Genomic DNA, 27575 nt, shown 5'->3' on the forward strand with positions numbered 1-27575 from the left:
AAATACAGGTCAAGTGCATATTTTAATATGTGAACATTATATTATGTACTATTACTGCATGCGTGGACAACTACTTGAATTAGGTAAAAACGTTGTTATATTTAGAAGTGGAACTCAAAATAATGTACGCTAAAGCTTTAATTCTGTTTTCAACTACTGGATATAATTTTTCCAAGGAATCGCTTTTGGACTTTACAGCACAGCTCAGGCTGTTTTGGCGAGCGTAGGTCGGCTTGAATGGGCGTTTTCTCGCGACCAGCGCAAGGGCATCTCCTGTGAGGCTCGGACCTCGGCTTGGGCCGTCGCGGTGTGGTCAATCTGTGGAGTGAGCGAATGCGATGCGAGCAAAGAGACGAACTCGACTTTTTACCCTAATCTGTTTTGCTGGAATGATTATAAAATCTTCTTCATATTATCATAGGCCGTCAAGACAGAATACAAAACATAATCCGTATCACCTCGACGTCCGTCGTTCCACAACTGAGCGTTACTTACGGCAGTTTTTGTCGCACTACTACTATGTGGAATCAGCTGCTCACCGATGTATGTCCAAACCGATTCGACTTAGGGTCCTTTGAAATAATAGGGTATCAATTTTGAAAAGACCGGCAACGCACGTGCGAGTCTTTGTCCATGGTATTACTTAACATCATGTGAGTTACATATTTTTAGATACCTCAAAGATTGAATTAACTTAAATCCAAACGTTTTATTATCTAAATCATTTATTTTGCCAATCGTGTTATACTTTTAACTATAATAATTTAAATGATTTATAATAGAATAAGATAGTTTAACTTATGAATAGATTCAACCAAGTAGCTTACATAATTCTTAACTTTAACTCCTACACTTAACCTTAACAATATTCCAGTTAACTTCACAGACAGGCAAACAAAAACAAAATATTTCGCCTCCTTCGATCGGCTAACTTCCAAACTAATCTTATTATATTTTTTCTTTTTTTTCTTTAGCGGCGCGTGTGCTGTGGCGCCGTGTTTTTGACAATCGGCTCTTTTGCCTGTCAGAATCTAATTACAAATTTTACGTGTTTTAAAACCTTATGAGGTTGAGTTACAGCCCATTTTGTGGTAGTATTTATTGGGTTCAAAGTTATGAGTTAGTCTCGACTCCTGGTTCTTTGCATTTTTAAATATATGTTTGAAGTATTGCTAGTTTAGGCTTTAACTACTGTATATTTTATATGTCTACATCAAATACGTAATTGATAACCTAAACAACCCTGATAACATTTATTAAAACATATTTTCATGGAATGTAAATACATGTAAAGTCTTAATAACATACAAAAATAATTAATAAAACCATTCCTTATCCTTAACTTGTATTCGTTTTTACAACAAACTCCCAAGATAAATTACAGAATTATCACTGAATAAATTCAAAGCCTTCGCTAAACGCAAATTCATCAATAAAGCTTTTTTATAAATTTGACGATAATTTAAATGACCCTAATCCTTGGGATTAACATTAGCTCCAACGGTGAAGGAAATATCGTGAGGACACCGGCTTGCCTTAGACCCAAAAAGACCCGTGTGTCAGGCACAGAAGGCTGATCACCTACTTGCCTATTCTGAGGAAATCTGAGGCCCAGACCTAAAAAGGTTGTAGCGCCATTGATTTATTTTTTTAATCCTTGGGATTAATTTGCTCCAGTTCAAACAATTTGTACGACTTAAAACTTAGCGATTAAGAGTTGCGGAGAGTTTCTTGCCAGTTCTTCTTGCCCGCTCTACGCCCTTGACTTACTGGTAGTGAATGTAAATATTTTCTTTTGACAAGTGTACTTGTTCACCTATATGAATAAAGATTATTTTGAGTTTCAGTTTGAGAATGTCACAAACAAATTCCTACAAAAGTTAGTCTGTACTTAGCCTTAACTGTTTCGTCTTCTCACCATAAAAACAATAACCTCCGACTCCAATAGCAATACCGACAGTGATCCCGATAATAGTTAAATATTTAGTGTGTGTTAGATGGATTCATCGATGAAGGCTGTAGGCCAAATAAGCGCCGGTAAAACCTCAGGCCATAGGCAGAGAAAGAGAAAGTTTTAATTTGTTACGGTAACTGACGGACATTGCAAATTTCTCAGCATATAAGACAATGGGTGTTAAGACACCACCGAGCCAAGATTAACGAACGCGGCTCAGATGTTATCGATTTCGGACCTACATCCAATTAGGTCTGCCTTTGACGGCGAAATTTTGTAATCCTAAAGTATAACTGAAAAACTTTAATAATATTTCAGGTTTGCCTGAGAGCTTTATACGTATAGGTAATTCTAAATGGAGACTCAGCTCCTACATTTCTGGAATACAATACGACATCTCACTTCTAATTTCTAACTGTATATTAACATTTTAATGATAATAATTAATAAATAAAATAGATTTAAAAAGTTTGGCAGCGTACCTTCAACGCTTCTCTCAATGATACTAATTCGTTGAGCGAGAAAAGCACCACCTCCGCACGGTACTATCTAGCAGGCACCTGAACCTGAACTGAACTGAACCCCACGGCCCAAGAGTGTCTACTCCAAAGGAAACAAAAAGTTGGAGGAAACAAAAAAACTTGGCGATTAATAAGAGTTGTGGAGAGTTTATTGCCAGTTCTTCTCTTCCGTTCTACGCCCTTGATTTGAGAACTGGCAGTAAATGTAAAATTAGAAGCATTTAATGTATATTTCTTATTTTGATGTTCATAAGTGTACTTCTTACATTGTGTTACCTATATTATATAATAGTGACTTTGACTTATATTTGAGCCGTTAATTATTTTCCTCCTGCTCTGCGGATGCGCCACCGTCTTTTCCTTGTCCGAGTGAGGTGACACGCGGCTAACGTATCCACAAGTAATAATAATTATTATTGTTAAGTTGGTTAAGAAAATTAAAATAATGGATTTTAGGCTTTTTAATATAATAACGTCTCGTCCATGCTATATTCATATATGGCTGTCATATGGCAATTAACATTTCTTTAATTCTATAGGCGAGTAGTACTTCGTATCACTAAATGATTTTTGGGTCCAAAACATGAAGTTTGCCTTACGATATTTTCCTCTACCGAACAAACAAGTATTATTCACACAATAACAATTGATTCACAGACAATACGAAGGCATTAGAATTAAAGCAGAGTGCCTGGAGTGTATAGGTCTCCAACTCCCCTTTCTTTTAGTTCGGTTGGAGAAACATCCGCCTGTGTTAATAAAGAAATACTGAAAATTCCAATCACTTAAAATGCTCACATAAAAACGTATAATATTGTTGTAGTCAAGGACTGGAGTTCCAAAAATCTTTCTTCTTGTCATTACTGTTGGTAACACCAAGTTCGGCGTCGGCGCCTCAGTGTATTATGTAAACAGGCTACCGAAAATAAATTCGTATTAAAAAATGTTGCCAGTTAAATTTTTCGCGTTGTGACACTTCGAGTCGAGACTCTTACGACCTTATTTTTTCGATATGGGTATGGTATGCGTGGAATGTGCTTCAGCAAAAAGTTTAACTGCAGTGATTTCGTTGTTACAAAGTCTTTAGCCGTAAATACTGAGTTTTCTCCGTTTAAATTGTACCTGAGTTTGTAAATTTCAACTAATTTATTTAAAAGATTTTATGTAAATTTTCTATAAATGCTTGTTATGGTTATGGGTTAAGGCTTCAGCGTGTGACTAGGTGACGTAGGTTTGATCCTCGAGTGCAACAATGGATGCACTATTTGGATTATTGTCTATGTGCGCATTTAACATTCGCTCGAATGGTGAAGGAAAACATTGTGAGAAACCGGCCATAGACACAAAAATAAGATGGCGTGTGCGACGACTTGCCTTTTAGATTGGCAAATGATCATACCAGACCTAAAAAGGTTGTAGCGCCCGCCACTGATTCATTTTTATTTTTTAATTATATTATTTTAGCATTGTCTAATTTGCCAGGTAATGATGACTGAAACACCGCGACAATCCGTGAAACATAAGTATTCCATAGAGAATTTTCGTAACAAAAATCCATGATGGTCATAGGTTAGTTGCTGGTGTCAATAGCCGCTGTATCCGAATCGGAATTTTTTATTGATTTAAAATTGGACACAGTTAGACTCTCTACAGCAGTGTTTCCAAAGGTGGGGCCCACGCCCCAGAGGGGGGCAATTTGATTGTTAAGGGGCTAAACAAAAATTCATTAAAATTATTTGGTATTTGAATTACAGTTTTTCGTTGTTTTTAAAATTTACTTACTGTGTATCGTTAACAATTTTCTAGTGATTTCTTCCTAAAATCTATCGAGTTTCTTAAGTGAATATTTTTTATTATTTATTATTATTAGAATTTAGAACATGGCACAAAACAACGGTTGGGAATCACTGCTCTACACAGAACGATAACGCAATTTATTTTTATTCATTAACTAATATTAGTATAACAGTATTGACGTTTAAGAGACTGTGAAAGAAATATATAAATGTTTTCTTATTTTAATATTTACCCCATGTTTTATTATTTCGTCACGTCGAAACCCATTTGAAGATCGGAATACGTTAAGTTATTCTAAAACACGTCTTTATCGGTGCTCACCTAAATCAAAGATAGGGATCTTTTGGGAGCAGACGCAAAACGAACAAAAATCAAAACGATGGACAGTAAAATTATGATTCAGTTAGCGAATAAAGGCAGAGGTGGCAAGGCGCCTTGCCCTACCTTATTTAGATTTATTGCTGACAGTCCATCAAAGGTAGCCGATTTTAACGGAATATCTACTTACCTATCTTACAGCTGTAATTTTTTTCTATCGTTATTGTAGGTATTCCTTAAGTAATATAAATTAGGCGCATGGCTTAAAAAATTAAAATAACTGATAATATTACAAGCAAGATATTAATGATATTGTCTCTGTTTCCAGTTCCTAGTGAATTACATTAGGTTATGTTAGGGTTAAAAATAAAAAAAAATTACCTTCTTTCATTTCACAAATCATATTATTTTACTATGGGCTTAAAGAGCATGCGCCAACACATCATTGCATGATACACCAGTGCGGAGTGATGAAATATTTAGAAAAAAAATGAAGCTGTCTTAAGGTGGTACCGTGAGGACATCTTTACCAGATAAGCAATGCATAAAGTTCAGCTATTTCATTTAACTAGTTATCAAACATTAATATTATATACATGATTACAATCTGGTCTGTACTATAATTATCGCTAATGGTTAATATTATGCATAACTAATTTTGTACAATATAATTTATAAACTAAATGTTAATTAATATTCTAAGTGTATCGTAATATTTGTGGTACTCTCATGTCCTAGTCGCGTATGAACCTAAAATAAAAAAAATCAAATACACAGTCGACTATCTCTAAATTATTTTGATTATGTTGATAAGAAAAAAATGATCGTTTGTTAATGCCTTAGGATTTTTAAAAGTAATCTAGAGCATTAATCTAGCATTTAAAAGTATTGATGTTTATTACAATTATATAAAGTATACGTTAGTTTATTTATAAACAAAAAATAACGCGGCGCTTCAACCTTTTTAGGTCTGGGCCTCAGATATCTGTATCATGAACATTTGTCAATCTACTAGGCGAGTAGGTGGTCCTTCTGTTACACACGATACCGACTTTTTGGGTCTAAGACAGGGTTTCCTCACGATGCTGTCTTCACCGTTCGAGCGAATATTAAATGCGCACATAGAAAGTTCATTGTTGCACAGCAGAACCAAACCTACGACCTCGGGGATGAGAGTCGCAGTCTGAAGCCACTAGGCCAACTCTGATCTGCACATATACAACAGTGGAGATTTTTTTGACCTTCGTATCATAGACGAAAGAGGTGAAAAGCTTGCACATAACAGGATACACAAATACCTTCTTTCGAAGACTCAAAAACATATGCCATATTGAAAGTCATTCAAAACATTCATTTAAACATCAAACATTTATATGTCCTTCCGTTTAAGGTAAGATGTAATTAGAGTTTTGTCAAATGAGGTCGTTTTTGCGTAGCCTTTAATCGTCCTTAAGCGAGGTAATTTAACAGACCTATCGAATTGGTACTGTAATAGATGCCGACGAGTTGTGAGGTCATCGTCTAATACATTTTAATATGAATTGTTCTTGTGGGATCATTGTACAAGTATACCCCATATAAATGTGTGAAATTTATTTCAAGTTCCAGTAGTTTTGCGTACCTTTGCTCCGGTTTTAATTGTGTTGTTACTATATTTAGTAAATTCTTGTTCCGTGTTTTTGAATTGTTTAAAAAACGGTTTTACTAGAATACACCTACACGATTTTCTCTACCGCGTTAGAGGAGGGACAAATGTACGTTGAAATTCATTTGAAAACCATTAAAAATAGACTTTAGACGATTTGCACTTCTGACATAATTTCCAAATTCTCTAGTCAGGGAATCGAAAAACAAATACAAAAATTCGGACAATTAGTTTAAAGATGTCTTACAAATCAATTAAGAAATCTTAATTTTCTGCAATTTATCTATTGAATCCAGAAAATGAAACAGTTTTTCGTTTATAATATGTCAATCCTCCAATCCAATAATTGAGATCGGTTTAAATATTATACGGTTTTTAGAATTAGAACAATATACTTGAAATTATGTCAAAAACAAATACATATAAAGAGACCAAAGCATTTCCAATCCAAACATGACTTCATACAGAGCGAATCAATTGTATAACCAATATTGGAATTATGGTGTATGTGAGAAACACTTGAACGCACAGCGGTTTTGATGACAGTGTGGACGGAATACAAATGAATGCGACAATGCTATAGAATGTTGCAAGTGGGTTAAAAGGTGAGGTGCAATTAGAGGAGTGCATAGCGATGCAAATGTGTTGGCGATTCTTAGGCTGTGACATAGTTTTTTCTGCAATGCAATGCAATGCAATGATAAGCAATGCTATAGAATTGTATCTTGTTCAAAGAAATTAAGCTAGTTAAACTTTTTTTGCTTGTTTGCCTTGATAGTTTGACATTTTTTTTTGTTCTACTAGGGAGCGTTCAAGTATTAGGTAACAAATTGGGGGGTCCTTTGCGGGGCAAGGAATAGAATCATGCGATATTGTTAATATTATTTTAGACTTTCCAGTACTTTACACCAAAGGTAACTTTTCGGTATAAAGAGTCACTGGGTAGTGACGAAACGTTTTACTATTGGGTACAGAAAACGTTACGGCGCGCTTCATGGGGGGGGGGGGGGTTATAAGTATATCCAAACTTTTTGATAAATCAATTTAACTTTTTGATAAAGACACCTAAAGAGAAAAACCGTTTGCGTTAAAATTTATAAATAAAAAGCTGTGGTGATATGTCAAAATTAAGCTTTAATACATACCAAATTGTTATCTGTACACTTGATGTGGTAACATCAGGTAATGAAAATCTTTAAAACAAACTTAAAGTAACGTTAAAATGATTATCTGATCTGCCGTTGGTGTTGGTGACGCTATTAGGTGGGCCTCAGATTTCTGTGTAGATGATCAGCCTCCTGCATCACAGCCTCATGCAGTGCCTGAGACACGCCGTCGATTTTTTTGAATCTAAGGCAAGCCAGTTTCCTCACGATGATGGATTTACGTGGTATTAAAACTGAATATTTCGTTGACTCTCATATAACTGTTGAATAAATTGCCTTATAAGTCCCAAGAGATTACATGTATAGCTATTGTAACGAACACGAACATTTCATATTCTAGTTTATTTATAATTCGTATCCTTGAATGACGCATTGTTTTCTCTACGCTTTCAGCTAGAATTCTATACTCACATTTCTTCGAAGTAATTCAGCGGCTTTATCACAAATACTGTGAATAATGATGGCTCCGTATAAATTGATTCATTCGCTTGGCCCAGCGCCTGTACTGATTCATTCCGTAAACAATTGCGATCATTAATAGAAAGGCTAATTTTACTTTTTCCTCAAAAATTGTCGTTGGTTTTCATGAAGTATTTTGCGGGATTGATTGACGTCACGATGATTATATGTATGTGTTTATTGTTTTATTATTTCGTAGCATTACTTGTATTAAGAACATAAGCAAATATATATGGCTGATTTGTTAATTTATTAAAACTGTGACGTGCTTAACAAATATAAGCAGGGCTTAACAAAATCCACCACAATGCGTTTAAGTATAAGTACTGTTAATAATATTTTAATGCAGAGTAATTCCAGCAGGGTTATAAAATTGTAAGTATATATCAAACCTATGTAGACGCCAAACCTCCATGCTGAAGTATCTGTTCGTGAACGCAGTTAGCAACAGCTGGTAGCGACTTCAAAATCACATTCATCCTGTCTAAGTCGACCTCTAGTCGTTCCATCGAGTCATCGAACCTCAGAATTTCCTAAATCGGTTAACGTCCTCACGCGATCAATTAAAGTAAAAAATTATTCGAAAATCGTGGTTATCAGGAGTTGCATGTGTCCAATATTTGCGTGGTTATTCATCTAATGAGATGAGGTTAGGGTTGCCACTGGATTTTTTATAGGATCTTTATAATGGTTAACAATGAGTCAACTTTTTTACTTACTGTGTTCGCGCTGTGATGAAATGACAGATAGATTGATTGATTTTTTTATGAAGCAGAGTTGGTGGTGATGAATTAGTTTTAATTATTGAAGTTCACCACATCATATTTAATGTCATATATACAGTATAAGTTACAAGCTATCTTACTGTTACAAAATCTTAAAAATATGACATTTCTAATTATAGATTATATTAGTAATGTTTTGCTTATTGTTAGTAAACTTACGGATTTATATCACTCAATATAATATCTTATAGTCGTGAGTCAGTAGAATCTGATAAATTATTGTTATAATTTTATATTTTTAAATTATTGTAGTCGATTTAAATAATTATAACAAAATATTTTCTAAAACACGAGTAGTTTGTAAAACAATTTAGCCTAATGCGTGAAAGCAAACTCCATAAACTTTTCATATGTAAACCTCAAATGTTATCTGTGACCTAAACTACACTTAATACGCAGTAGTCTGTGACATTTTTATTTTGAAATTAACCTTTTTTAACTTAAAAATCTACAAAATTATTAAACTTTTCATTTCGTTTAATTCAAAGCAATTTCGTACATAAAATTGTACTATCAATCTATAAATTATAAAGAAATGCAGCCCCAAAGATTTAAATGAGCTGAATATGATGAGCCATAATTGACAGTCGGGGCATGCTTCACCATACATGCGAACTGAAATATTTAAATTATAATATCACAATTAATGCGTTTTATTGAAGTAATGATACTTTGGTATGATAAGATGTAATTAACCGAGAAAAGGTTGGTTGAGAAAATGTAATTGATTTTGACGTTTTTGTGCCATAAGTACATCAGCGTAAGAGTATATTAATTCCTATTCTTCATTAGATCTCTTGTATACCCGGGTAAACATGCTTTAATCGGAGAATGAAACATTTTATTCCGAAAATTCGTGGAAAGTAAATAAAAAATATTTCTCTACTCACGAGATAACTTTAACTTTGTTCGTAGGAAAGTTAAAAATAAATAATTGAATATTTTTTACATTTAAGTCATCCCAAATGTATAATGAAGCCTACCCCAGCTGAAGAAAAACTCAATATTATGTTGAAACTGAATTTAGACATAAGAGAAAGGAGAAAAAACATAAATGTACTGTCTTTAGACGGAATGGGATATGTGCTTATCGTAAGTCCGCGCCATTTGAGGATGAACAAAAGATCGTATTGATTTTGCCGACTACACCCCGACCGATCGATTTTGGTGCGCCGGAGTCTTTCCGAATTACAATTATTTATAGCAAATGGCACAAATTTCAACTAAAACTTTTCGTTTGTTAAATACTATTAGGTATTTTACTTTCACTGACCCGACAAAAAAATTCACGTCATTTAAAGACCGGAAACGCACTCTCTGGCATTTAGTGTCCGTGGGTGGCGGTATCACTTATCATCAGGGTAGGCTCTTGCCCGTTTGCCCCCTGTTCTATATAAAAAAACTTCAATTGGAAACACACGTATGTTAAATGTGATGTATACATAAATTAGGTCCTAACTATATATAATCAAATTTATTTGGACCAGTTGAAGATTAATTTGAATATACAAGAAAACTATTAAAGTTTCATTGTATACTGGCAATCTATTATACGTTTAGAAGAAAACATTTACTCCGTAAGAATTGTCAAAAATATTTATAAAGCGATAATAAATAATTCGAAATACTGGCGTGTTTAACCAATTTAAAAGGGCATTAAGGATCTATCATAATGAGTCTAGTAGACTAAAAATAGGACGGCTGTCCGATGGCGACGTATATCTCGTTCGTATATATTAAGTTTCATGTAAAAATAATGTTGTAATAAGAAAAAAGTTCTGTAGACAAAGTCGCGAGTCGAACTATTTTATGATATGGAAGCCACACCAATAATTAACCTTTGTTTAGCTTTAGCAAACAAATACTGTCACATTCCAAATGCCCGTACACTTCGGTATGCTCTATCGAACATTCCTTCAACTGAACGTTTTCTTTGAGATGTAAATTCCCGGTATGCAAATAACCCATTAGTTTAAATTTCTAACCAACCCAAAAAGTTCAACATAATTAAATTCAGACTATCCATCTCATTACCTGTCAAACTTTAAAGGATTTGTAAAGAAGTAAAGGCGCACTAAAATTCGCGGCATGCGGTTTAGGAGGCCGCGACGCACACATCCACGCTACGTCATTTAAAAACAATTCAGTGGGGTTGCCTCGAGAGTGTAACTGTTTATGGAGTTGCCAGCACCAAACTGGGCGCTAACGAAAAAAGTGAGCGAGGCAAAAGGAAACCCGAATGCGATAAAAAAACGGACTCATCAGACGTTGTAGTAGAATTCCATGTACCCCACCGCCCGCGCACCTTACTACAGAGCGTAAACAAACGCAGCGAAACTCGGCGTACGGTTTTTAATAATCGTTTTTTACTATTTTGAATGTCTAATTTCGCGTTCCGATAATTTTGTTGATTAGACTTTTTAGCGTTATTGGGATTAGGGCTTGCTGTAATTATTCTTTTGACGTTTTGAACTTTTTGTTTGATTGAACGTGATTGAAAAATTAAACACTTTTGAATATTAATCTGTTTTAAACCATTCCAAACATGGACCAACAGAGTAAATTTTATACAATGTATCGTTTAATAGAAACGAAAAATTTGTGCACATGTGTATGTGTCACCATTTCAAGCATTCTCAATACAAGCTTTTTTCTACGTCATGTCAGTCCCTTTACTTTCCGTATCATAAAATAAATACATACAACCTTTTTAGGTCAAAGCCTCAAATTTCTGAATCTGTTTCACGGTCATTTGTCAATCTAATAGGCAAGTAGGTGATCAGCCACCTGTCCTTGACACACGTCGTCGACTTTCGGTCTAAGGCCAGCCGGTTTCCTTTCGATGTTTTCTTTCAGCGTAAGAGCCAATGTTAAATGCGCATACGCGTGAACAGCTAGGGATCGACCCTACGACCTTAAGGGTGAGAGTCGCACGCTGTAGTCACTCTTAATAGTAATCTTTAGGTCAATAGCATATTAAAATCAGTGGCGCTACAACCTTTTTAGGTCTAGGCCTCAGATTTTTGAGACCATTTCATGATCACTTGTTAATGTAATAGGAAAGTGGGGGATCAGCCTTCTGTGCCTAATGCACGCCGTCGGAAGTTTGGCCGGTTTACTCGTGAGGTTTTACATCACCGTTCGACCGAATATTAAATGCGCAAATACAAAGGCCGTAGGTGCACAGCCGGAAATCGAACCTGCTCTAATTTACCGTACCAGCTTAATTTTAAAATTAAATTGTCCTTTGAACATTAACTCTCTGCAGTTTCTAAAATTATTCACCTCCAATTATCGATGCCAAGAAGAAAATGCAATTATTTAATTTGGCACATTTATCTGTATTCCACATTTACCTACTTGAGTCAGATCGCTTTTTATTTTGTGCAATAACTCAATCTATGTCGTCTGAAATTGTTACCGTCTCAGCTTCGTGAATCATCCTTTACTATTAATATTTGCCAACTAGGCATTTAATGAAAGACAGATTTCATACGACTATTTTAACAACGTTTAAAATATTCAAAACGACCCTGATTAGAACAATATTTTGACTAAGTGTTTATTGATAGAATAATAAAATTGACCTTTATATAAATTTATTTTAATTATTCATATAGGTAACACAATATACACTTATCAACATCAAAAACAGTATATAAAATGCTTCTAATTTTACATTTACTGCCAGTTCTCAAATCAAGGGCGTAGAACGGAAGAGAAGAACTGGCAATAAACTCTCCGCTACTCTATTTATATATTTCTTTATTGACGTTCATAAGTGTACATTGAATACCTATATGAATAAATGATTTTGAATTTTGATAGAAGACTTCTACAGTTTATATTTGACGTTCTGTTCACGCTGTGTGTATTGATAATATACACCTTTTTTTTTTAAATTCTACTTTTAATGTAAGCTATTCTAATAAGTGGAAACACTTGTACTTTTATTTGTATGTTTGTAATGTTTTCACACAAAAACTACTGGACCGATTTCAAAAGTTATTTCACTATTAGAAAGCTGTTTTTTGTTAGGCATCCCTAACAAAAATGCAATAACATAACTGTCATCGCGTGCGCTGTCGAAACTTGATGATAGAACAAAAAACTGTTGTACAGTACTACAGAACGTATCTACAAAAATAACGCTTAATCCGACATTAAACGTAAATGATGTTACAAATTTAAAAATGTATTAGATATATATTCGCTGTAAAGTAAAATCTGTATATTGATCAGATTGTGAATGTAAGTGTGTATCTTATAATCTGAAAGAAAGTAGGTAAAATTAAACTTTTATACTACAAACATATATATATAGCCCGACTTAGTAGACTTTCCACTACCACAAGATAATAGAATTTGGCAATGACAATGCAAACAAGTTTTTTTTTGATTCTCTTATTTCCATTGGAACGTCATGGTAACATTTAACTACCGATACTTTAATATCGGTATTTGTATAAAGGCTAAATAAAAACAGCAAAAGCAGTAAACCATAGTTTAATTACGAAACAGTTATCTTTGATTATAATAATAATTCCAGTATTATGATTGCAGTGAATAAAATAACTATAAACTGTGGTTACATGGGTATGAAGACGTTAAAATTATTATAGTGTTTAATAGTTCAAGGCATATTCCAAGCACTCACACGATGTTTGCCATAACACCTGCTTCAAAAGGACGTAATTTAATATAGACATTTAAATCGAAGAATACGTTTTTAATAAGTGCGTGTGTTAATAAATGCTTTTGCCTTTTTAAAGCCTGCATAAATTAAATGACATTTTACTTGATTATGGGAAGATATGCCATAAGCCATTTTTTAGCGCTGTGATGGCATATTGGTTTCAGCGTGCGACTCACATCCCTGAGGTTTGATCCCGGATGTACTTTAATAGACTATCTGCCTATGTGCGCATTTAACATTCGTTCAAATGGTGAAGGAAAACATCGTATGTCACAAAAGTTGATCACCTACTTACCTAGAACAAATAAATAAACCACGAAACGCATACTGAAATCTTAGGCCTAAAAAAATTGTATCATTTTCTATTACAAAAACTTTGTAATATAATGTTTAATTTAATTATTTAATTTTTGGATACAAATAGCTGTTTTTATCAATTAATTTCTCTTTTAATACTGTTTTCCTGATAATGATCCTGAAACGGTAAGGCCAGCGCTCAAATCTTAGATCTGTTGAGTTTTTTGTTTATTGAGCAGAGGTTACTTGGTTCAATTGGGTAGAAATAATAATTTAGGTAATATTGATTTTGATAAATCAAGAGGTGGCAATTTATAATTTATGTTTGTTCCAAAAAAGACTCCGACCAATACTAAAACATTTTTTTTAAATTTATCGGTCATAACTCGGGTAACTTTTGTTTATACAATTGGTACACAAAATGTATCTACTTAAGATAGGTATGGCCAAGTAATTACGTACACACATCCACGTGGTACTAGGAACATATCAAATTGCATTTGTTTGGCCCTGAAAATAATAGTAATATTCTCTTCGGTGAAGAACTAAGAAGAGTAGGCTCAAAAGATGTTGGCTGAAGTCCAACACACCTGAACATTTCCTCAGGATGTGGTGAACTATTTATAATGACGACTTGGAGATAATTGGCGTCTAGTCTGGCGACGGGAACGTATAAAAATCATTATGCAATGTTGAAATTTAGTTGCTGGCATTTTAAAAATGACCCTAAGTCGAATTGGTTCGAATATACTTCAGTGGGCACTTGGTTCAATACAGTGTTGATAATTAATTAATATGTATATGTGAACATTGTTTAGTATTCGTATAGTTGACTGTACCATAAGTATTGAAAAAGATACACAGAAGTCAGCAGACTGTACACAACGTACTTCGTTGCCCCACCCACAAACTATACTTTTTTAACATAGGGTCCATCTAGAAAATATCATACCAATTCTTAAATAACCGGCAACTCTGGCATCAGTCCTCGGTATTACTGAACATCAGGCTTACCTGTCAGTTTGCCCCCTATTGTATAAACAATACATTCATTCTTGTTTAAGAAATTATTGTTATTTATTTTTTTCATTCTTATTTTTATCCTTATACGTATAGATGAATGAACGAACGATCGGTATATTCGCTGATATTTCATTATGGTTTCTTGTAAAATGGCTGAACTAAGTACATTTTTAAATCATAGTGTACTACGCTATATAGGTCTCCGTGTACTTAACAGTTAAATTTGCTATATAACAGTCAAATTGAAGCACTTCCAACTGTGGTGTTAATGACAAATCAATAAATCTATTTACAGCCTCTTTCAACGTACATTGACGTATTACGGCTACTATGGACATTTCCGAGTTCTATCGTAGGCAGTATATTGGCAGAATCTCGAAATACATCGTGCTCCTCAATGGGAGTACTATGTAGGAGGAATGTGACGTCATACGTTGACAGATTCGACACTTAACAACATCATGACACTCAAATGCGTCATCACCACAATTGAATTACCTATTCACATATAGTCTATTGTTTTTCGATTAGAACCAGTGGCCCCAGATTTCTGCATCTGTTTCATGATCATTTTTCATACTAATAGGCAAGTAGGTGATTCTGGTCAATTGGTGTACCCGAGGATGGAACCAACGACCTGAGGGATGAGAGTCGGACGCTGAAGCCACTAGGCCAACAAAGCTCTTAACATTGGTTTTCGATTATACGCAACTAAAGCTTATTTGACGCAGATTTATCTTTATTAAATATATAATATGTTCGGACCTTAAAATATTTACATCAGTTAACTCTGGGCACATTTCTGCGTATTGTTTATAACATTAACGAAACATTGTTTTGAAACATTTAAAAGCAAAATGTTATTATTACAGAAATATATACATTATCCTGTTATAAATATCCCAAAGAATTAACGTAGTAAATTACAGTATTTAACAATATCATCAATCCTGAAACAAAGCCAACACTCTCATAGCTATTATAATGTGAGAATTTAAAAAATAATATTATTTGGTTAATAAATTATTTTGTATATACTGAATGAACTTGTTTTTATATTAACGTTTATTTATTTGTTAGTAATCTTACAGCTAACACACCCATATTATAATGATAACACGCAGACAATACACAAAACCAAAACAGATAACATAAACAAACTATATGTAACAGAAAACATAAGTACATTAATAGACATGTTTTAACAGCACTTGCGAGCCTTCTAGAATTGTGAGTGCCCATGGGCGACGTCACTAACACTAACACACTTAACATTAAGTTTGCCTCCCGTCCGTTTGCCCTATCACGTAAAAACAAATGTTACCGATATAAATAAATTTAATATTTAAAACATGATTCAAATATTCAGTCGTCGTCCATAATTATTAATATTTTATATGCTCTAAATAATGCAATATGGCAATATGCAATTATTACTTATGAATAAATTTCTTTAAACGTGCATTTTTGAAAAAAAAGTAATAAAGTCCACAGATACTAAAAACAAACACTTAATATGTCAATGTGATGTTTAATTAAAGCTAGCTTCAACTATGTGTTAGATTATAATAAACTATCATACTGTTTTAATCGATATTTTCATACTGTAAAACTGAACGACAAAATCAGACATTTTTGTAAAAGATCAATAAGTAGTATATTGAATACAAACTTCAACCAACACATGGTGGTAAAATGGCAACATTTAGACATAGACATGAGATCGAATAGTTGTCAGTCAATTAGATGTTGTCTCTGGCAGACCACGATAAAATTTGCTGTAAATATTAAACGCAAATTGAAATATATATTTTAAAAAAGTAACGTTCAAAAATTATTCATTTCAATAGATAGTCAGTCTATTTCTGATGTCACATATGTAACTCGTCACACAAATAATAGGGCCATTGGCCGAATGACAGGACTTTATTTTTAGTGGGGAACTTTTAAAGACTCTTCGAATACATAATATTACTCTCTCACAAGTACTTGGCACGTTCGTAGCTGTAATGTTTCCACCTCTTTAAAGTTATTTATCCTTTTTTTCAAGACATACATGTAGTACTTATTTATTAACATCCCGGTTATGGCTGGACATACTATCTTATAGCATTTTATTATTCTAATCGTAAAATAATTTTGGAATTCCGTCCAGTAGTTAAGTGTATTATAAAAATTTCTGATACGAAACACTATAGTGTAAAATCTAAATTTTAAGCTTGCATTGACTCTCTCTCGTGATTGATGTATCTGTCACTATGACGCTAGTGAGCGCTGTCGAAAATGTCAAATTTTTATTTTTCGAACCCCTACTCTAAACCTAAACTAAAAATAACTTCAAGCACAAAATATATACTTTATAATAATACCTATCCCTGTACCCAGGTAGTCCCGCAAGGATAGAACCGATGCAGTCGGTGCGAGCCACCCGGGGAAGCCGGGTGAAGCTGGAGTGCCAAGCGAGCGCACGGCCCCCGCCACGGATATCGTGGTACAAGGACGGCCGGCCCGTCGCTGATATTGCTTTAAGAAGATTCCGGGTGCAGAGTTTCAGGTAATATTTTTATTTTACAGCAAGCGCATCAAAACCCCATTATCCCCCCCCCCCTTTTTATTAACCCCCTGAGTCCATATGGGTAGAAGATTAGCTACTTATAAAGCCCGTTTACTCCATGAATTCAAAAAAGGTTGTTAATTCAACATCTTCACTATTATCAAATCAATATATACAGAATGTTGTAAAAACTAAGTTTAAAAGCGTAAGAATGGAGTGTTTTGCCCACTCTTCTCCATATGAAACTAACTTTTGGTCATGTTTTTAATATTTTTGTAGGCCTATTTGAAATAAAGGATTTGACTTCTGACTTATTTCAAATAAGACTTTATAATTAAACTTAGCCGGTGCAATTACACTAAGAATTAATAAGAGTAGGTAATAAAAGATAGGTAATTCCCATGTCTGGATATAAGTTTTTGTTACATTACGTCAGTATTCTTTATTAGGGAGTGGCAATGACAGCTACGAGTATCACCCCTCAGCTGAATTATTAACACAATAATTAGATAATAAATGGCTGGGCGTTGGCGCTTGACAAATTACGTCATCTAACAAAGGAAAAATGTAGTTCTATATAAGAAAGCTAATATTGCCTCTTGAAATACGAAATTATCAAACTATTTTTAATAAATAAAGATCGATCAATCGAATCGACTTCCTGTAAAATACAAATAAGTATTGAATTATGAATGAAAATTTAAGAAAACTTAAAACTAATATTAGGATTATAAAGCTGTAACATCATTTCGTTAAATTAAATAAGTTAAACAAAGAAAAAAAAATGAAAATTGAAATTGAACTTTAAACAAACGTAATTTTGTTTGAATTTAGTTATTTCTTTTCAAAATTCAAACAAAATTACGTTTGTTTAAAGTTTAATTTCAATTTTCTTTTTTTTTCTTTTAATGTACTTATGTTTTCTGTTTCATATATTTTGTTTATCAATGTAATCTGTGTTTTATTGTATGATTAGATATGTGTTACCTGTAAGATTACTTATGAATAAATAAATTAAACATCAAATACATATATCCAGAAATATCTCAAATAATAATCAACCTAATAACCTTTTACTTTGAAGTCGGTTAATAAGTAAAGATAATTGTAGTTTGTATATTAATCGCAACGAATTACTAATTGTACATGTGATGTCCTAATTAATAGATCAATGCACAGATTAAACATTAGGTACAATGCACATGGTGCTTGCATCAGCAATGGCCAATTGCATTAATTACTTAAACAAACCTCTGTCATTGACCTAAAACCGAGTTCACAGTGGAACTTCATTGCTATTTATTTCTAAAGTATCGCCAATAAGTGTGGATTCTTTTAAATATTATATTGCACACAATAGGACTGTGTCTTCCAAACTGGACGGCCGTTTCATAAGCGATAATTTGTGAATATGGATAATAAGTAAATTTTTTAACGATATATATACACAAATGTATAATTTTTATTTGTCTGAACTCCCTTATGACTCTGTCTGAAGACTGTGTGTGTGAAGAATGTTGTCTGAAGACCCAATTACATGAGCAATTATGAAGTGCAATTTCGTCGGGTCGTTTGCCGACATTTTGTTTGACATAAGAACTTTATTCACTTGTTAATATTGAACTACTAGGAGGTGATTTAGAATTGAGTACTACTTTTATATGGCTAGAGACCCGTATAATGGTTCAATTGCAGATCATAGTTTAGCTTTAGCTTTATGTTCAAAGCCGTAGCAGTCATCAGAAGCTTGGGTCACAGGGCAACGGGGCTAGATACAAAATCACTTCTCGTTAAGTGAATCACTAACGCCAAAGAAATTTGTATGCAACTGGTCATGTGACAAAGTGTGAGCTAAAGTCTTTGTAATTTTGTCTCGAGCCCAGCGTGCTCTAAGACCCAAACTTCTGATGAGCTCTGCTTTTCAAATTTATTCCTGTCATCTATCTCAGCGTAAGGGATTTAATATTGTGCATATACTTATTACATTTATAAAGGACAGTCTTTAAAAACGGGTACTGAATTTCAGAAGGCGCTCGCTGTTAGTGATAAGGCATGCGCGTCGCGAAGATTCAGCGACGTACGAGTGTAGGGCGCAGGGCGCTGTGGGGCCTCCTGCTATAGCATCCGCCAACGTCAGTGTGCTGCCACCCACCACAAACGCACCGGACACATGTAAGTACTAAAAAGATAGGTGATTCTCTAAAGATGCAACCGTTAAAAGCCTACAAAAATAAAATTATCTCTTTCAATCAAATGTGTTTATACGTGATAAATAAAGGCACCATACTTTGAATATTAATAGACCTCCGGGGACATAATTATGCCATTAAAGTGTATCAATTAACAGCTAATCGTCAAGGTATCACACTATTGTTTACCGGTTCAGTTTTCACAATATATGGGAAAATATCGCTTCGACGAATGCGACAATACCGCGATCAGTTAGCCGTCATGTGTATGGAAATCATTGTTTATGCAAACGGTGATTATTTACTAACACACGCTAGCTTTGTTTATGAAGAAAATTAGTACAATTATAGAATCACAATGGATTTCATAATGATATTTAAATAAAAATACTTTTACGATTAAGCGTAAGAAACTTTATTCACAAAAATAAAACACAGAACACTAAACGATATTGGTAATTTTATTTGATACAACACAAATTTACAGATCTTGAAACTATGTTGGTATTTTTTAGAATACTTTAACAATAGCAGAACAAAAGCTATATATATTATTAAATAAATAATAAGTACTCCATACATCTACCTCCCCTAGCGATTACGAGTGATTTTCTGAATACAGCATCAGAAACGGACGTCCAGCCAATTCTTGGAATTACATAGAATAGTAAACTTGAATTAATATTGGATTAGTAAAACATCCACAGAAAATGATAGAAAAGTATAATGTTTCAGCGATGCTTGGTGCGCCGTGTCCGATGCCGGACCCTTCTTCCTATTGCCTCAATGGAGGAACTTGTTTATTCTTTGAGCTAGTTCAAGAACAAGCTTGCAAGTAAGTTACGCAATCATTTTTATGTCAGACACAATGCCTCATAGTTCGGATTTTAATATTTGTCTATGGAAGTTCTAATGTCATAATAATGCTCCACATCCTGCTCCAATCTTAACTTGGTTTTTCACTCTAAAATCATTATAATGTATAAATTTCACTTATATATATTTAAATCCAACTCAATTTAATAGTAACAACTTAATTTTTTTTACAAAGACAGTATATTAAACCTTTTAAATATTATTTCAGATGCCCAGAAGGATTCAATGGACAACGCTGTGAGAACAAGGACGTGTCGAACAGGAGCAGTATGTATCATTCCTACACATGCAAACTGGGCCTCTCCACGTCTTACTACTGTTAGCGAGACCGCTACAACCCCCTGCCCACCTTCGTATTTAATGTTCAACAAATATCCGATCGCAAATGATAGTTTACTGTAATTCAAGAATTAACTTTACGTGTATCCGATTATGGAACCGTTTACCGCCAAAATATAACACTTCAAACATTGCCATAGCCAAAAATATATTTATATCATTTAAGACTGGAATAGACTAAAACCAGTAGTTATTCACGAAGATCGCGATATTTTTAGGATACTTTTTTCGATTCCTAATAATCAGGGTCAGCTTGAATGGCCTTTTACAGAAACTCTGTTTCTCGTAATTGACACGAGACAACATGATGGTTCTTTATAATCTGTAAAACTATTAACTAAACTTTAAGTTATTTTGTAGTAAAATAGCTGGCCCAGTGAGATTATATTTATAAGGATGATTGCAGAATTTTATTGGGAATTTTACAGCGTTGTTGCAGTCCATTGGCGCATTTTGAAAACCCTCCCATATGTAGCTAGGTAAATTTAAAAATGGCTTATAAGAAAATTATCGTCCTATTTTCGAAGTTGTAAATATTTTACTGTATTTTGCGAAATATTGTATTGTTATTAACGCGTAAGGTTTGACATTATCTTAGTATATTTTTCTGATGAAGAGACTTTGAGTTGTGTACATATCTATTAGGGTAAGGCTTTTAGGATCATTTCCCGACGATACAAAACAGAGACAAGTTTTTTTTATAATAAAATCCGTTGACAAAAATTATGATTAGTCGTCTTAATGCAACAATTTTGGAAATCAAGTACTTATTTTTTGTAAAGGCTGTCGTTCAAACTCCTAGTCAGAATGCAGTTCATAGTAATAGACTAGATAAATTATATTTATAGGTAGAGTAAATAAGTGAATGACTAATGTCGATGACAGATCCTATATCAATTTTCCTACTAGCAGTGAATGAATGAGTTGAAATCTATGTGCTGTTTGCGACGAACGTGTTTTAATTAATTTCATTTTGTATAAAGTTTTTAAGTCCATTATTTATATTTAATGAACTAGATTTGTCTATTTATTATAACTATATCAAGAAAGGGCTTATGGTGAAGTGGCGTCATATGCTTTACTACTTTTATAACAAAATAACCCATATTTTTGAACTCATCAGATGGCGTCACTACTTTTCTTTAGTCTCACAACAAATACTAAGCAACACATCTAGTTAGTTATGTAACAAAGATACCAAATTTCAATAAAAGAATGAGTGTTGGAATTAATGAGGCGATAACTTTTGTTTTTTATTCTCGAACTATCCCAAACCCTTCAAAAATCTATGGAATTAAAATGGAAAATGGTACGTATTTCTGGTCAAAATTATTTCTTTACGTGCACATAACTTCTTATCCGCACTCATGTCGTAAAATGAAAGAACGTAACGCATTTTCACTGTTTCGTGTTAAAATTCGTTACATTTTTTCATTTGTTAAATGTAAAATGACAGTTCTAATGCTTTCTCTACTAATTGTCTATGGGAGCATGCATCATGCATGTCTGTGGGGTTAAAATGTGTACTTACTATTTGTTGTGAGATAATTATAACAAAATAACAGTGCATGTTAGATTACCAATTGCTAAAATATTTTAGGAATAGAGCACAATTCTTTATGTTCGAACAACATGTTTAAATAAGTTTAATGTACTAACTATATGTTCCTAAAATATTTTTACATTTTAGTAAGCCCCATAAAAATGATATTAATTTCTTATTTTTCAACAGGTCTCGGTGAACGACTTTGGTGAACGAACGAATGAGACTCAGATCTACGAATGATAGTTGCACGGACCATTCCTGACAATAGTTTATAGAGTAATTTAAACTGCCTTATAGTCTAATAATTGTAACGAAATAAAGACATGCTTTGTTGTTTAAAAGACGAAATTGCTATTACATTTTCTTCTTGAAAATTCAACCAAAAATGACTAAGTTTTTTCAGATGTCTTTAAATTTGCCAATATTAGCTGTATGTTAATTATCCGCCTCAGATATACTCATAGATAATGCCCACGTGAAAGTACTTAATTAACATTTAAAAATAAAGGCCGCTTAGAAAAAGGATTAGTATTTTAATATTAAAAAGAAACGAATGTAATATTAGGAAACATCCACCATGTAGCAGCCATCAATAAATTCTTTCAAAAGATTGACTAAACTAAATCAGCGCCATCTGTTAGAAAATGATATAACTAGACCTTAACCTTATCTAGTAAAACGTGGTTTAAATAGGCCTATAAACGAAAGTTAATTAAACAATTGTTAATTTTGCGATGTATGATATTTTGTTATAATTTGTACAGTTACACGTAAGTTTAGTTCTAATTAAATTATTTTTGCAATAAAAATCCTTTTGAATGTATGCCTGTGACTCTTAAACGAAAATAATTTGGCATTAAAATCTGTTTTTGTGCTAGATTCTTTCAAGATGCAACTGGTAAACAGTTACTTGGTATCGGGTAACACTGGAATATTTGTCCATTTACTTTGAATTACTTACCGATTGGGTGTTTTACCATAACGACAAACGTTTGAGCTAAAGGTTGCTCCACATTCCCGAGAGGCAAAATTTGTAGAAACAAGCATTGGCGAGAGCGGCTCTGTAAATTTCCGGTTTATTCAGTTGTAAATAGACGCTCGCCCGAGATCTATCTTGTGACGCCTACGTCACAAGAATATCTGCTGCTGCTGTAAATGTATACAAGATAACACAAGTTTCGTATAGTGTTGCCGGGAATGTGGAGACGGCTTAATTGTGCTTTTTATGTATCTGTTACTAAGTAACGAGGCTTTGCAACTCTGCTATTTCAAAAGATATTAGAAATTATAAACGTTAAATTTTATATACAAGCAAAATGTACTATGGAGTCTGTAAACTGTATACCGTAATAGTCAGAATTATATATGTTTAACGTTTCTATCAGCTGCAAGTTAAAACCCGAAATATTTTTTTTATTCAAACTGGCATTGATATCTATTCCTATCAGAATGGCTTGATTTTGATTATAATGACAATGACAGCTGATAATGACGCCATTGCTCCGACATATACGATTATTATATTCTTCTATATTCAAGGCCAAATTTAAACGTGTTAAAAAGTTATGAGTATAAAGCTGTGGCCAGTATATTTTTTTTACATTATATATATTGAAAATAAGATAGACACTTCATACTCAATCTGCTCATAAGACTAGAACTCTTTTTGCATAGAAAATATAAAAATTAAAATACGGCTCTTCAACAATCTTATTACAAAGAGAATTAAATAAGCTCTTATCAGAATGTATAGGCAAATAATTAATGTTCTGTGAGTTATAAATAATACAAATCAAGTGACTGATCTCTTTATCATATCTATTGTTAAAGATTTTATCCTGGTAGCAAAAAGGCCCACAAATTATTTCGTGGAGTACGGAAAAATCTCAGTGCGTAACCTTTGGAATAAGGTAGTTCAATTTTAAGTTAATATTTATAAAATTTTCTGCCGAAACCACCTCACGTAATCTCATAGTATTAAGTTGTAATAATTGTACAGTATTATTTGCTGGATAACGTTATTTATTCTAGCTGTATTGCTATTTTGTAGTGCTTGTTAAATAAACTATAAAACCAGTTTGAAGAAATATTATTTCTAACATAATTTATTCATAAGGAAAGCATTAAAAAATCTGTACCGAATATTAACATCATGTTTAAGATGATTTTCTCAATAGAAGAGATTTGCACTGAAGGCATGAAATATAAAAAAAGGAAATAACATGACATCTCTTCCAGATAACGAAAAACAGAAGAGGGTCTTTGTCACCTCACCTCTTCCTATGGAAACTGGAAAATCATAAGTCATAACGCCACAGCTTATCAAACAAATTTAACTCAAATATGAACGAGTTTCCCTTAAAAATAATGTGTCTATAATACAGTCATTAGATAATGGAGAGAAAAAGAAATGGCTACCATTCAAAGGCTAATGTAATAGATAGGGGCAGAGTCAGAAAGTAGGTAACCTACGAATTACATTTGCTACTTCTGATTACATTTTCTTAGTGATATTGCACAAAAATGAAAAATCTATCGAATTTTTGCTTTCTTTAATGTTAAATTTGAAGAAAAAAACACTGATCATGCATCTATTATTATACAGCTATATTACGGACTGTATTTAAATAATTTTTGCCTATACAGGGCATTTAGTTTGTGTGATACCTTCACTTAATTAAGTAAGTTACACTTTACCTTGTAAGGCCATAGCTGCAAGAAAATTAATCTGCTACTTTTATATTTAATGTAACTTGTGAATATTGAGCCTCCATCAATAAGATTGTGATCACAAAGTAGATCTGCGTCTTATATTATAAATGCAAGCTTAACAAAAACTAATACTTATGGATCCATATTCCATTATTTAGAAGAAGACAAGACACTCGCATACAACACATTTGAGCGTTATCAAATTTGCGAAACATAGATATAATGATAACTGTAATTTTCTATAGAAAATGCAGGTTTTCTAATTCATGTTCCCTTTTCACACAAAAATCTATTCATAGTTACAAAACCCACTCACTGATCATTAAAATTCTATAATCGGTAAACACTTGTTTCAAAATAAAATGGTAAAGTTATTGTATGATATTAGAATAGAAACCCGCTTAAGTAATTTGTACTATCACTTACTTGACTCTCAATAAAACTATTGAAACATTTCTATAATTCGGAGTAAAACTGTAGCAATATGGCTATGAGAAATTAACATGTTCTTATAGAACAAGCTAGTATCAAATTTGCCATTTTAAAATTGTAGAAATAGCAATGTGTTAGTGACACTTAATATTTATTATAAATTGAAATGAATAAATATTATTTAACATTACTTTTATCAACAACCACACAGATTTACAATTCTTAATCAGTAAGCTTATAACTAACAACAGTTTCCATTTTGTTTAAGCTAGTAGAGAATGATTTTAACTGTACATTTTGAGCATTAGTGATTTCCACTGGCTTGGCTTCCGCCCACTTCTCAGGAATATCACAGTCAGGTCTGGCATGCACTAAGACATCAAATGAACATCGACAATCGAGGAATGGTAAGTAAGATATAGTTGCGGCAATCTGTAGCATAACATCGCGAATTTCCTGTTTTATCTTCTTCAAGTCTTTGCTACTGACCGTCTCATTCTTTTCTTTAGATAAGGCAACATCACCATCTTCATACTGAACATTGAAATCCCAACACTCCAAAACCTCTTTCGTGGCAACATTTAATATTATTAAGGACAATTTGTCCACTTTCTTGTTAACAATCCATTCTGGAAATTATAAGAGGTGATTTAATGTCGGTCCTTAGATATGAGATTTGTTTAATGCACAAAATTTTTCGTATTAATCTTCTCACTATATAAAAAAATTTCTTTAATAAAATAAAAGTTAAAATTTTTATATACATAGTTCAAATTGTGTCTATTTCTAGGTAATATTATGACTGAGAGCATGCTATGAGCATTTATTATGGAATATTCTTTTGGCTTTGTCACATATGGCAAGTATGCTTACCACAATCATTAAATATATAATTTTTTTCTAATAGACAAAACATTTGAACTACCTTGTATCTAAGGGTAACACAAATTACTTTGAAGTGGTAAATTATATCTATAGGTAGAGAAATCTTAATGATGTAACTTTACCTAGGGATCAAAAAAAATATTACAAAGGTACCTTCACTTTGGGTCAGTAAATTTGTTAAGAAATCCTTTATAAGAGGATCTTCTGAAAGAAGGAGAGTTATTCCATACTGTTGCTCGGCTTTGAAAGTTTCAGGTGGGTACAATCCTCTTTGAAATAATACTGAGTTTATGGCAAATTCTGAAAACAACAACTTTTAATTATACATACAATTCATAACTTTATCATGGTATAAATAATGAGTACATAGGTATTCAAAATAATGCGCAAGTTACGACATGTTTGAAGTATATACCAGTATCCCAATATATAAAAAACAAAAAGATAAAGACAAAATATTCAGTCAGTGTTTGTTATATAAAATATTAAAGTAAATAGGCACTTACTTAAATATTCACAAAGTATTTGCGCTGAGCCTCGCAATGTGATACAGTTTTTTGTTTGCTGTTGAGACATTGTTTATGAATTCTGTTTAATTTAACTTCTGTTTAAGTCAAATTTAGAGTCAATAATTAAAATAAATTATTTCGGTTAAAGATGAATTCAAAACACAATAAAAGTTTTTGTATTGTTGAGTGTTGACGGTTACCGGCTATTTTGAAAAAGTTTTTGATGCTTAATGTGTCTTATGTCAAAAGACTGATTTAAACTTTATCTGTGATTTATTATTTTTGAATAATGTTAATAAATAAATACGATTGTATAAACAAATTAAGCTACGGCTACTTAGATTGTGTATCTTTAATATTTATAAGTAATGTAATAAGATAATAAAAATAAATAATGCAAAAATGATCTAATATTAGATTAAGTGACATCTACTGAACCAGTAATTAAAGATGAATCACGTGTTCTTAAAGACAGATGTTAATGGCAGCCACTTAGTGCTAGATGGCGCTGTTACCAATCGCTGTTAGTCTATATTTTCTATTCAATACTAGATGTCACTATAAGTATATGTACTATACTACAAGTGGTTTAAATACAATGTCTATAATATTATAAATTTCGTTCTCATGCCACTTAAATATGAAAGTCATTCAAAAGTTATTACCCCTTACTTATTTTGCTTTCGGTAAATTAATAAGGATTTTATATTTATTATTTTCTTGTTAACTATGGATTTATACAACATTGTATGGGACAAGTGCCTGTATATTCAATATTTAATTAAGATACAAATATTTTTGCTATTAGGACTTTCGTTATTACTAAATCTTTGTAATATGAGAATGGCATTAATGTAAAAAGTAATTGGCTT

At 32.8% G+C, this 27575-nt stretch overlaps 2 protein-coding genes across 6 annotated transcripts in view; one reads left to right on the top strand and one right to left on the bottom strand.

Moving 5' to 3' along the window:
- LOC123714130 (protein vein) overlaps positions 1-25857 on the top strand; it is a 70383-nt gene extending 44526 nt beyond the window's left edge. The window contains exons 2-10 of one of the 5 annotated variants that reach the window (XR_006754276.1): positions 17047-17215; positions 19242-19387; positions 20140-20239; positions 20489-20547; positions 22352-23912; positions 23996-24075; positions 24404-24624; positions 25578-25716; positions 25819-25857. Coding sequence is in view for 3 of the 5 variants with exons in the window: in XM_045668284.1 (XP_045524240.1) it covers positions 17047-17215; positions 19242-19387; positions 20140-20239; positions 20489-20603 (530 nt within the window). In the remaining 2 variants the exon portion in view is untranslated. Of the gene's footprint in view, positions 1-17046; positions 17216-19241; positions 19388-20139; positions 20240-20488; positions 21030-22351; positions 24243-24403; positions 24625-25577; positions 25717-25818 lie in introns of those variants that run through there. The other 4 variants (XR_006754275.1, XM_045668286.1, XM_045668284.1 and 1 more) reach the window with 4 other exon arrangements.
- LOC123714131 (mitotic spindle assembly checkpoint protein MAD2A) lies at positions 25485-26807 on the bottom strand. The gene is made up of 3 exons (XM_045668287.1): positions 26701-26807; positions 26348-26494; positions 25485-25938 (listed from the first exon to the last, which is right to left on the bottom strand). Exons 1-3 carry the CDS (start codon positions 26768-26770, stop codon positions 25532-25534), a joined length of 624 nt encoding a protein of 207 aa, XP_045524243.1. The 5' UTR covers positions 26771-26807; the 3' UTR covers positions 25485-25531.
- Positions 26808-27575: the final 768 nt, after the last annotated feature.

Source organism: Pieris brassicae, chromosome 9 (genome assembly GCF_905147105.1).
Source record: "Pieris brassicae chromosome 9, ilPieBrab1.1, whole genome shotgun sequence".
Taxonomy (NCBI): domain Eukaryota; kingdom Metazoa; phylum Arthropoda; class Insecta; order Lepidoptera; family Pieridae; genus Pieris; species Pieris brassicae.

Coding starts and splice junctions, on each gene's coding strand:
- LOC123714131 (XM_045668287.1), bottom strand. CDS start 26,770: ATGTCTCAACAGCAAACAAAAAACTGTATCACATTGCGAGGCTCAGCG. Junction 26,495..26,700: donor AATACTTTGTGAATATTTAA/GTAAGTGCCTAT, acceptor TGTTGTTTTCAG/AATTTGCCATAAACTCAGTA. Junction 25,939..26,347: donor TTTACTGACCCAAAGTGAAG/GTACCTTTGTAA, acceptor TATAATTTCCAG/AATGGATTGTTAACAAGAAA.